The sequence below is a fragment of the Mustela nigripes genome, chromosome 12, assembly GCF_022355385.1.
Source record: "Mustela nigripes isolate SB6536 chromosome 12, MUSNIG.SB6536, whole genome shotgun sequence".
In the NCBI taxonomy this organism is placed as follows: domain Eukaryota; kingdom Metazoa; phylum Chordata; class Mammalia; order Carnivora; family Mustelidae; genus Mustela; species Mustela nigripes.
Genome location: NC_081568.1, coordinates 93,152,524 through 93,164,725, shown reverse-complemented (window position 1 = coordinate 93,164,725; position 12,202 = coordinate 93,152,524). Strand labels below are relative to the sequence as shown.

General features: G+C 33.4%; 1 protein-coding gene across 1 annotated transcript in view; it reads left to right on the top strand.

The window, feature by feature from the left end:
• ADAMTS6 (ADAM metallopeptidase with thrombospondin type 1 motif 6) overlaps positions 1 to 12,202 on the top strand; it is a 309,107-nt gene that overhangs the window by 233,873 nt on the left and 63,032 nt on the right. The window contains exons 15-16 of the mRNA XM_059417959.1: positions 4,810 to 4,912; positions 11,347 to 11,480. Of these exons, the coding sequence (XP_059273942.1) occupies positions 4,810 to 4,912; positions 11,347 to 11,480 (237 nt within the window). The remainder of the gene's footprint in view (positions 1 to 4,809; positions 4,913 to 11,346; positions 11,481 to 12,202) is intronic.

Sequence of the window (12,202 nt, the reverse complement as noted above, 5' to 3'; positions counted from 1 at the left end):
TCACTGATGTGTAAATCACTCCCACCGTTTCTTCTAACTCTCTGCTCAAGGGCTACCTTATTGGAGAGAATGTCTCTGACCATACCATTTTTAAAAAAAATATTTTATTTATTTATTTGACACAGAGAGAGAGAGATCATAAGTAAGCAGAGACACAGGGAGAGAGAGAGTTGGGGAAGCAGGCTCCCTGTTGAGCGGAGAGCCTGATGCTGGGCTTGATCCCAGGACCCTGAGATCATGACCTGAGCTGAAGGCAGAGGCCTAACCCACTGAGCTACTCAGGCACCCCAAGACTATACTATTTTAAAAGAACTTCCCTGTCACCTCACCAGCAATCCCCTTATTTTTCTTCTTTCTCACCTCTAACTAGAATGAACTCCTGACAGCAGGGACCTAATCTGTTTTATTGCTTTATTTCCAGAGCTTACATCATATGTGACACATTTGCTGAGCAAAAGAAAGACATTTAAGGCCAGTTCTTAATGGCTGGCTTTAAGAGGACTAATGATAATCTTATGATGTGCTCATATGAAAGCCGTCAAGGTCTAGATACCTTACGTTTAGGGATCAGATTGTTCAGTGTAGATTCAGAAGAAAGGGTTATAGAAAGATAGATTTGGGCTAAAAGTAAGAAAGAATCTGATAATTGCAACTACCTGAAAAGTATTTGATTTTTCTATACATGCTTGTACAGATTGCATGATCACTTTAGGGATAATTGTAGAGGAAATTGAAGCATCCTTTACAAATTAGATTATAGTCTTAGAAGTATATGATTCTGTATTGATTCAAAAATTAATCACTGAATTTGATCATTCTTCAAAGTGCTGCTGGACATATGTATCTATTATGTTACCATCTTAAATCAGGGTAAAATTCCAGGTGGCCCTGTCACCTCTTTTTGTAAATAAGATTTTATTGGAACACAGAACTGACCTTTCATTTGCATATTGCCTATAGCTTCTTTCACACCATAATGCCACTGTTGAGGAGTTGCAACAAAGACCGTATGGCATACAAGGTCTAAAATATTACTATGTGGCCCTTTACAAAAAATGTTGGCCATCCTCTGCCCTTAACCAATAAACTGCAAAAAATAATACATAGAAATAAATAAATCTCTATTCAGTCTCCCAAATACCTCATCAACATCATCATCATTATTATTATTTCCAACCATAATAATATAAACCTCTCTGAATATTTAAGTAGAGGGACTTTAATGGAAAAAAATGGTTAAATAGATGTTGGAAGAGGCTGGCAAGCCCATAGATCAACATCAACAGGAAGATGCCACCACTCCCTCCGTCCAGGGAGACCAAAGAAGAGGGTAGTTTTATCGGAGTCTAGATGCTGGAATTATAGGATAGAATCATAGGATAGGGCTAGAGAGGGGAGGGATGGGGTAAGTGTGGTGCTATTACCTGAAGTTGGAATCAAAAAGATTATTCTGCCTATGGTGCTGCCGTGAGGTGGAGAGAAAGAAAGAGAAATACTCTGGCTTCCCCCAGTAGTGCCTTCATTGCCTGAATCATTGTCAGAAGTCAGCAGACACAGAAGACTGGGAAATGGAGCTTGCAGAGTTCATTCCCCAGAGATACAGAGCAGAGCAGGAGAAGGTGAGGAATGAATCTAAGAATGCCTAGACCCAAGACCAGAACAGCTGCTAATAGTTATTTACTTCTGTCCTATGCCAGTTACGGAGCTAAACAGTTCACATGAATCCTCTCCTAGGAGGTAAATACTAGTATATCCCTAGCTTATAGATGAGGTTTGGAAAATTGAGTGCATTGCTAAAAGCCATGAATTAAATAAAAGACCAAGTTAGAATTGAATCCAGGTTTGTCACACTCCAAAATTTTGCTGTTAGCCCTCCTGTTTTATAAATGAGGAAAAAGTAGTTTGGAGAAGAAAAGAAAGTTGCAGCTGAAATGACAGGAGCTCAAGTTATTCCTATTAAGTTCTTATACATCTTAACAGAGCTAAAACTTTATGCTGTTACTGTAACATTCAGAGTTCAAAGGAAGCTCCCATTCTGATGAAGGAGTGTCCTTACACCCTGAAACTATCACTAAGCAAACGTTTATAGCCAGTGTACTCGGTAAAAGGGATTATTAATTACAAATGCCTAAGAGTGTTGAAAGAGATTAAATAGATAATATATCTATAGGCTTCTGAATAGTGTACCATAGAATGGGTACTTGCTGAATGCTTAGTAAATACTAAGTAGTTGTTGTCATTGCTAATATTTTTATTATGTTGACCCTGAGTAGTTATCAGAGGAAAGAATATAGATTAGAAATTTTATGAAATATTATCCAAGTGTTTTGTTAAACTATAATATCCTCCTGTCGGACTTTTCACTTTGCCTGTATTTAGGAGATTCGTTACAAGATAGTCAAGAATGGGATTTTTTGTTTGTTTGTTTTTAAGTAAATAGTCTTCATAATGCCTTAGTTTGTTAATTTGGGGCTTTTTTAATGTACCAGTGGTTTTCTATGAAATGTCGTCTTTTCTTATTACTTTATAAATTTCTTTTGTCTACGATGGAACTATTCCCAACATACGAACTTCTCCTTCCTGTAACCATGGCTTTACTTCACTTCCTTCTTAATAGTTTTAACCCCCTAGAAATATTCTTTCTCACCTAGCTCAATTCCTATAATACTTTATAATATTATAAAAAATAATTACTTATAATACTTGTAATTGTGCTATACTCACGATTTTCCTCCTACACAAATCATGTGACACATGGATCTTTTACCTTATGGAGCACCTATAGGCCACCTGTGCTGTGCTGTGGTACACTCATTGCCTGAGACAGCACTGCTGTTCTCCCATTTGTGTCCCATTTCTCCAGCTAAACTGAAAGCCATGCTTTGATGATTGTTTTAGTGGTTGGTGCTTTACAAATACTTAAGTTTTATTGGAAAACTTGTAGTTAGAGTTCAAAGTAACTGTATTTTTTAAAAATTTTGATGATGTTTGCTTAAAAATTAGTCTTGCTACATGGCAAAGCCACCAACCACTTTCATCCTTGAATGGGAGTCCCTGAAAAAGTGTCTAGAATGGCTTTTCTTTGATGCACAGATTGGCATGCGGTGAAACAAAAGACTCCGGAAGTGTGTCTGTCCAGCATGATGCACTAAGTAGCCTATGTTAAATAGTCATTTTTCATTTTTTAAAAAGACAAGAAGGGTTATTTGACAAGCAGAATCATTGGGTTTGATATTGCAGTGTTAAACTTTAATGTGCAGAAATCATAATATGGGGCTCACAATGGAACGTAGACCTATTGACACTGTTTTCAGAATTTGAGGCTTTTTTTTAAAAAAAGATTTTATTTATTTATTTGAGAGACAGAGAGAATGAGAGCAAGTGAGCATGAGAGGGGGAAGGTCAGAGGGAGAAGCAGACCACCAACACATTCCTCCCCACCCTCCCCACCCCTCGCTGAGCAGGGAGCCCTATGCGGGGCCCTATCCCAGGACTCCAGGACCGTGACCTGAGCTGAAGGCAGTAGCTCAAACAACTGAGCTACCCAGGCACCTGAATTTGAGTCTTTGGACTTGATATGGTAGAGATTTGAACCCCAAATATAGGAAGTAATGATGACCATATGACTATGTGCACATTGTGATCTGTTGTTTTTGTACATGCTTCAAAGGACCATTTATAATATACTAACCTCAGGAAACTATATAAAGTAAATGTAGAGATCCAAGGGAGGGCAGTAAAAAGTCCTTGACTGATCTCTGAGAGTTTAATCTACTCATCACTTATTCACAATTAAGAATTTTATCTCCTGACCTGTTTTATTCTTCCTTATGTGAGCAGGATATTTTTTCCATCAGTTTATCAAAAGCAGTGATTATTTTAGGTGCTACAGCTATAGAACTCTAAAAGATAAGTCAAATTAGGTCATATTGCTCAAACACTGAAAGGTTATACTTCTAATTCTTTGTGAATTTGAAGATTGAATTTAGGATGGCCTGTGGTATTTGGAATCTAGACCTAGCTGCATTGGCAAGGTTCTCCTTCTTTAAAAAAATCAGGTAGATGAAACATTCCAAACTTTTAGAAAACAAATAACCTTCTCTTCACCCTCTCAACATCCTCCTCTGCTCCCCACCCAACACATACAGATGTTTTTAACCAGTTCAGTATTTTATTTTCCGTGATGTTCATAGATTAAATGTAAATCTTAGTAAATCCAAATTCCTTGAATTTGAAGGTGTTTAGACTTGAGGACTAGCATTTTCCCAGTTAATTCCACATCTTAAAATATGGTTTTTGTCAAGGCCAGACAGTAAACAGCTATAGTAGTAGGGATCCAAACCACAGTTAATAGAGCTGAATGTTGTGTTACAAACCTGCCTCTTGATTCCTTAAAATGAAGAGCTGGGAGTAGCTGTGGCAACTGGACCTTAAATAATGTTACCAAAAGAGATTTTGTGTTTTAGTTTTTTTCATCTAGTTTTTAATATGTATTTACAATCCTGATGGATTGATTGCAAAGTGGACTATGACATGTATCTGACTATAAAGTTATAAGGAAACTGTCTGACACTTAATTTCATATAAATTACTTCAGTTATTTATTCTGTGGCTAAGATATAATTCAGACACATAAGTTTGAATACTGCTGTAGAATAAGTAAATGTAAAGTAAATGCCAGAGTTATAGCTACAGCATCAGGCAGTGAGCTAATGTGACGAATTCAGGCAATTTTAATTTTAGGGACAATGTCCCTTAGTTTTAGTATTTTTCAACAATCATACCATTTATGATTTTATTTTATTTTAGCCATGTCCTTTGGGGGCCCGAGATTTTCGAGAGAAACAGTGTGCAGACTTTGACAATATGCCTTTCCGTGGAAAGTATTATAACTGGAAACCCTATACTGGAGGTAATGTATAACCAGCAGAGCATTCATCATGCTTGAGAGCTTTGCAAATATAAAAGAATATATAAATACATACAAACACACACATACATTCATACACATACTAGTAGAAATCATTGTTTGCAAATCAAAGCAGGATCATGCTTATAGTACTATACAGTTTCCCTGTAATAAAGTTTATGTTAGTAAAAATGATCAGAGATCATTTATAAAAACCTAATTCTATTTAACAAGGTACAAAAGTCCTAGAAAGGATATAAATCCAAATAATGCTTTTGAATTCTTGAGACTTTCTTGGGATAAATGGATATTACATTATAACCATTTATAATCACTAAATATTTAGAATTATCACCCTGAAGACAACTTATAACAATATAAATCAAGTTAAAAGTGGCCAGGAAAACCTGTATTCTTTCTTGGTCAAAGGCCAAGGATCTTCCAGTAGATTATTATTATTCTTTTTTAGTGTTGGGGATCATTTGTACCCTATAATTTGGGCATGTATCAAATACTAATTGTTCAGTAAACACCAGAAGTTTTCTTGTATTCCCAAAATACAAATTAAATCTTGTTAAAATTTTCTCTCGGAGAAATTGAATGTACTTTTAAAAAATTTCTATTGTTTGTTTTTTATTCTACTATCTTGCCTTGAAAATTTTCCGACAGAGCAATATTAAAATAATTTTACATTGACAAGATTCTACCATTCACATTATGATATACTTTGTTACATGTCTAGTCATCTCTCCATCCATTAATCCATTAATTTTTTGATGTGTGTCAAAGTAAATTGTAGTCATTGCTATACTTTCCTCTAAATACTTCAACATGTATAAAATTAACCACAGTTCAATATTTACTTACTGTTTTAGAGGTTAGATTATGTACAATGCAATGCACAATCTTAACCGTACTTTCCCTGAGTTCCGACAAATGCGCACACCTGCAAAACCCTATTAATGTACAGAACATTACCATACCTCCAAAATTCTCATAGTCCCCATAGTGCTTCCCAGTCAATAGCTGCCTCTACCTATTTCTTCCAAGAGGCAACCCTGTTCTGAAATTTTTCTTCCTTACCATGTATTAGTTTTGCTGGTGCCAGAACTTCATGTAAGTGAAATCATGTCATATTTACTATTTGGGGCCTAATGTTTTTGAGATCCATCCACGTTATTGCACATATGAATAGCTCATTCCTTTTTATTGCTGAGCAGCATTCCATCGTAAAAACCAGTTTTCCCATCCTGCTATTGATGGCTGACCACCTGAGTTGTTTCTAGTTCTCAGCTGTTCTGAATAAGCTGCTGTGAACATTTTTGTAGCATTTTTTTGGTGAGCATATGTTTTCATTTCTCTTGGGTAAATACTTAGGAGTGGAATTGCTGGGCGATAGGGGAGGTGTGAGTTTAGCTTTAAAAGAAATTGCCAGATGTTTTTCCAAAATGGTGTACCATATTACAATCCCACCAATAACATATGAAAGTTATGTTCCACATCCTTGCCAACATTTGGTATTTTCAATCTTCTGTTGGTAGGTGTATAATAATGTCTCAGTGCTGTTTTAATTTGCATTTTCTGATTACTGATTATGTCAAGTACATTTCTATGTGCTTATTGACCATTTATAAATCTTCTTGGTACACTTGTAAAGTGACTGTTCTAATCTTTTGTCTATTTTTAATTGGTTATTTATCTTTCTATTCTTGAGTAGTAGTTATTTATCAGATAAATTTCATGAATATTTTTTCACATCTTTGGACTTTCCTTTTACTTTTTTTTTTTTTTTAAGATTTTATTTATTTAACAGACAGAGATCACAGGTAGGCAGAGAGGCAGGCAGAGAGAGAGGAGGAAGCAGGCTCCCTGCGGAGCAGAGAGCCCGATGGGGGGCTTGATCCCAGGACCCTGGGATCACGACCTGAGCCGAAAGCAGAGGCTTTAACCCACTGAGCCACCCAGGCGCCCCTCCTTTTACTTTTTTAATGGTGTTTAAAAATTAAGATTTTAATTTTGATGAATGCTATTTTTTCTTTTTTTTTTCCTTTTATGGTTATTGTGTTTAGTATCCTGTCTTAGAAGCCTTTGCCTTTCTCAACTCAAGAAGATATTTTCTTATGTTTTCTTCTAAAAGCTGTATGGTCTTGGTCTTTATATTTGGATCTATAGTCTAAAAATAATTTGGGGTTATGATGTGTATTTGTAATTTCAATTCTATTTTCTTTCGCTTATTTGTCAACAATAGAAATGCACAATGAAATGTTTACAATGTGCAATGAAATGAAATGATAGCAGTACTATGCTAACACCACACTGACTGAATTATTGTAAATGCATAGTCTTGGACACAGGGAGTGTAAGTTCCTCCAACTTTGATCTATTTTTCAAGAGTTCTTTGGATATTCTAGGTGCTTTGTTTTTCTATCTAAATTTTAGAATTGCTATTAATTACTACAGAAAAATATGCTGGGCTTATGATTGCTATCATGTTGAATCTATAGATAGTTGAAGAGGAATTGATAAATTAACAATATTAGTTTAACATTGAATATTGAATTCAATAGTGAATTTATGAACATTATATATATATATATGCCCATTGATTAATGTTTTCTTTAATTTTCTTTAAGTTTTCTTTAATTTCTCTCAGCTATGTTTTGTAGTTTTAGGTGTTAGGTCTTGTGCTTCTTTTGTTAAATCTATTTTTGAGTAATTTTTTTTGCAACTATTGTAAATAAAAGTTTAAACTATAGCATTTTCAATTGCTTGCTCTAATATCCAAAAATACATAGATTTTTGTATATTAAATTTGTATTCTGTGACCTTCCTAAATTTACTTAGTTGTCCTCTTAAGAACAACCGTTAGTCCTAATAGTTGTTTTGTAGATTGCTTAGGATTTTCTTGGTAAGCAGTTATGTTGTCTGGAAGTAGAAACAGTTTCTATCAATTGTTATGTCTTTTAATTCATGTTCTTGCCTTAATACACTGGATTGGCTCTTCAGTACAATTTGTACATGTATGAGTAAATTTATTTTTCTTTGCTCTATTAATATGGTGAATTGTTTGATAGATTTTTATGTCAGACCAACCTTTTAATTCTAGTATAAACCCCATGTGGCAATGATTTTTTATCTTTTTATATGTTATTGGATTTAGTTTCTAATTTTTTATTAAGGGCGTTTTCATCTATTTATTTTAAGGAATTCTGAATTGCAATTTTTTTTCCTGCCCTGTGTTTGACAAGTTTGGGTATTAGATTTACTCTGGCTTCTAGAAATAGAATCCCTGTATATTTTCAAAGAGATTGTAGGATTGGTATTATTTCTTCTTTAGAATAGATTTCACTACTAAAGCCACTCAGGCTTGGTATTTTCTTTGTGAAAAAAAAAAAAAATGTTACAAATTCAACTCCTTTAGTAGATAAAGAGATATTCATATTTTTAAAAAATTTTTATGTCTTCAAGAAACTATGGGATACTCCCATATACCATTTCTTGACAGAAAATTGATCATAACATTCTCTTACTATCCTGCTTAATATCTATAGGCTCTGGGTGATGTATGCTCTTTCATTTCTGATATTGAAAATATGTGTTTTCTCTCTTTCTTGATCAGTCTTGCTTGAGGTTTATTAATTTTATTAATCTTTTCAAAGAATCAACTTTTGGCTTTAGTACTTTTCTCTTATTTTTTTCTCTTTTATTAGTTTTTGCTCTTCTATTTATTATTTTTAAATTTTGGGTTTATTTTGCTTTTCTGTATTACCAAACTTGATTTTTTAAAAAATTTCCCTTAATTCAAAATCTTTTATCATTTACTTTGTGATTTCTCCTTTGACCTATGGTTTATTTAGAACTATGTTAGTTTTATTTCCAATTATTTGATATTTTCTAGATTTTTTTGGTTATTGATTTCTAATTTCTACTATTATCAAAGAATACTCTGTATGATTTAAATTTTTTAAATTAATTGAGATTTGTTTTATAGTACCATTTATTGTTTATGTTGGTAATGTGCTATCTATACTTGTTTTTAAAGATTTTATTTATTTATTTGACCGAGAGAGATCACAGGTAGGTAGAGAGATAGGCAGAGAGAGAGAGAGAGGGAGGGAAGCAGAGCAGAGAGCACGATGCGGGCTCCATCGCAGGACCCTGAGATCATGACCTGAGCCGAAGGCAGCGGCCCAACCCACTGAGCCACCCAGGTGCCCCCAGCATCTAGGTAATTTTAAACTTAGTGAATTTACCCTAAATTCATAATAAGCTTTCACTTCATAAAAGCTTTCACTTTTCACTGAAGGTAACTGGTAATGATGTGACTTAATGTTTAGAGAATCAATCATCTTAAATCTCTTTTCAAAATAATAACAGTACCTCTTCTGAAAACTCACTGTAGTTGAGTGGAGTGCCTGGATGGCTCAGCTGGTTCAGTGTCTGACTCCTGATCTCAGCTTGGGTGTTGATTTCAGGGTCATGAGTTCAAGACCTGTGTTGGGCTCCATGCTGGATGTGGATCCCACTTTAAAACAAGACTAAAAAACCCCTCTCTGTAGCTGAGGAAGCTGAACACATCTTCTGAAATGAAAAAGGGTGAAATGTATTCTTATTATTATCACATAGTGTAGTAGTCTAAGGAATACAGCCATAGTATTTATATGTTCTACATATCAAATGCTACCTTACATAATTAAATTATGTTAGAATTGAGTAAACAAAACTCATGTTTTCTTTTTAAAACCTGGCACATAAAAAGCTACATTAAATGCTAAAGCATTACAGTAAAAAAAAAAAAAAATGGGAAAAGAACTATACTGGATAGTAATGAAAAAAATCCCTGTAAAGTTCATTGAAATTTAGAGTAAGTTTATTTATAAGAATCTTACAAAAAATGAATATAAATACGTTGATTATCAGTTTAGGAAGAAATTATTCTACTTATTACTTGTTATGTTTGCGGTAAGGAGAGCAAAAGGTACCATTAACTTAAGTCCAATAATAACATATCAAATTATATAGAAGTTCTATAATCTAAACATTGAAAAGGGAAGCAAACGTGGACTTAGGCCAGAGGAGGTAAACTGGCAGTTCAGGAACCAGTCTTTACTTACATAGATGTTTTCATCTCTAGTATTTTTGAAAACTTTGAGTGAGTTATCAAAAAACATTTTTATTTTAAAACTCTAGGTTTCCATCTTCTCATGAAAAAACAGTATTTGACAATATTGGGCCATTTTCTTGCATTATACAACAATCAACTATAACAATGATCTTTAATGCAATGTTCTTTCTAATTTACCATTGTCTCTAACACTCATTTGGCTTGTCTCTTTGATTTCACATACCTTCGATGAGATTTGTAATTTCTACTGAGATTAAGCATGTCATTTTATCCTTCTTCCTTATTTTCATTGTTAGAAATGATCTTTTTTTATTTCAAAAAGAAATTTTATCAGCATGATTAGAATAAAAGCAAAATATTTTAAACTTCATCAAACGAAGGTTGGACATAAAGTGTTTTTAAGTCATAATTTCAATCAGTAGTTACATATTTAGAAGTAACTTTCTCATGCAATGTTTTGAATAAAATAAATTAATACATATTACATCTTTCCAATATACTATGAGAGTATGATATTACTCTGCTTGTTTTTTTAAATTGCTACTATTTATGCCTATTTTTCAAATCAAGCTTAAGAAATACAAATTTCAGTGACAAAATGAAAATGATGTAGTTCTATTCACAAATAAAATTAGGTATTTTTAAATTATTCATGTTTAATGCTATATGTAATTATCTTTGATTTTGTAACAAGAATTATTCAAATTTAATGCTATAATTAATTTTACCTTTGATTTGCTTATCTCATTAAAAACTTACCTCTACACTAAAGCCACATTCATGGAATACAGTTTGTTTAAAGTGGTTAGTAATTTAGAGGTTTTGTTTCGTTGTTGTTGTTGCTGTTGTTTTAAATAACTACCATATCCTTGCTTAAAGTAGAGTTTTTGTATCAGCTTCAGTTAATAAGTGACAAATGTTATAGAAATTTCCCATTTGCTATATGAAGTTATTGTGCCAAGCCTCAAACTTTTATTTTCTTAGTTTTTTAAAAGTTTTTATTTCATCCATTTTTTTCAACATTCAGGTACCTCCACTGTGTTCCCTTTTGACATAAAATATATTATTAAATATATACTAGAAATACCTGAACATATTAAACCTTAAAACTGTTCCACAGATCTTCTGTTAAGTTGTATAAACAATGAAAATAAATATCAAATTTTAGCAAAAGAGGGAAGAAACCTACACATCTGGGTATATATTGAGTGAATGATGTCTGTATGAATTGTAAATTTACTGTGGTTAATATGGAATCACTGTTTCTTAAAAGAACCACTCCATTTATTTCTTTTCTGCTGTATTTGTCCAGGTGGGGTAAAACCTTGTGCATTAAATTGCTTGGCTGAAGGTTACAACTTCTACACTGAACGTGCCCCTGCAGTGATTGATGGGACTCAGTGCAATGCGGACTCTCTGGATATCTGTATCAATGGGGAATGCAAGGTTGCTCCAATTTTGAATTTTACTCCTTTGGTCAGGGGTGCTTTTGAGACTTCTGTCTTTTTTCTCAGATGGTTGCTCCTAATTAATACTATGCTCAGTTTTAATAAAGAGAGCTACATTTTAGAGAAATTCAATTTCCAATTAGGTTAACAATACACATCGCTAAAGGTAGACTAGCCTATTCATATTCAAACATTATGTAGATACGATTTATTTTGGTGTTCCAGTTATATATGTAGTAATTGCTAGAACTCTGAATATATTTTGGACTTTAATTTCTGTTATTCTGTTACGTTTATAAACAGATTACAAAGATGATAGGAAGAGAGAGGGAACAAGGATTTAGCTCATATTCATATGGCTACCACATGTTTTCATTGGAAGGTTGTTTAATACATTTCATAGCATAATTTTTCCTCAAAGTGTGAAACAGCTAAGTTCCTCCTACTTTGTCTCTTTTTGAAGCATTTGAAGCACAGTGGTTTTCATTATAGAGTTAGTCTTTACCTTACTAAAGCATTTTCTTTAGAGAATTAGCCAGACTAGTTGAGAATTTTAAGAGCAAATCCATGCTATTTTCCTAGACCTGTGTATAAAACTTAACCATAATAAGAAAAGCCATAAAAACCACTGTTCTCATAACTTTTTTCACTGTTTGTTTTTACTTTATATTAAGGAGAAGCACAAAACTAAGTCTCAGAAACTGAGAAAGAAGTGATAAA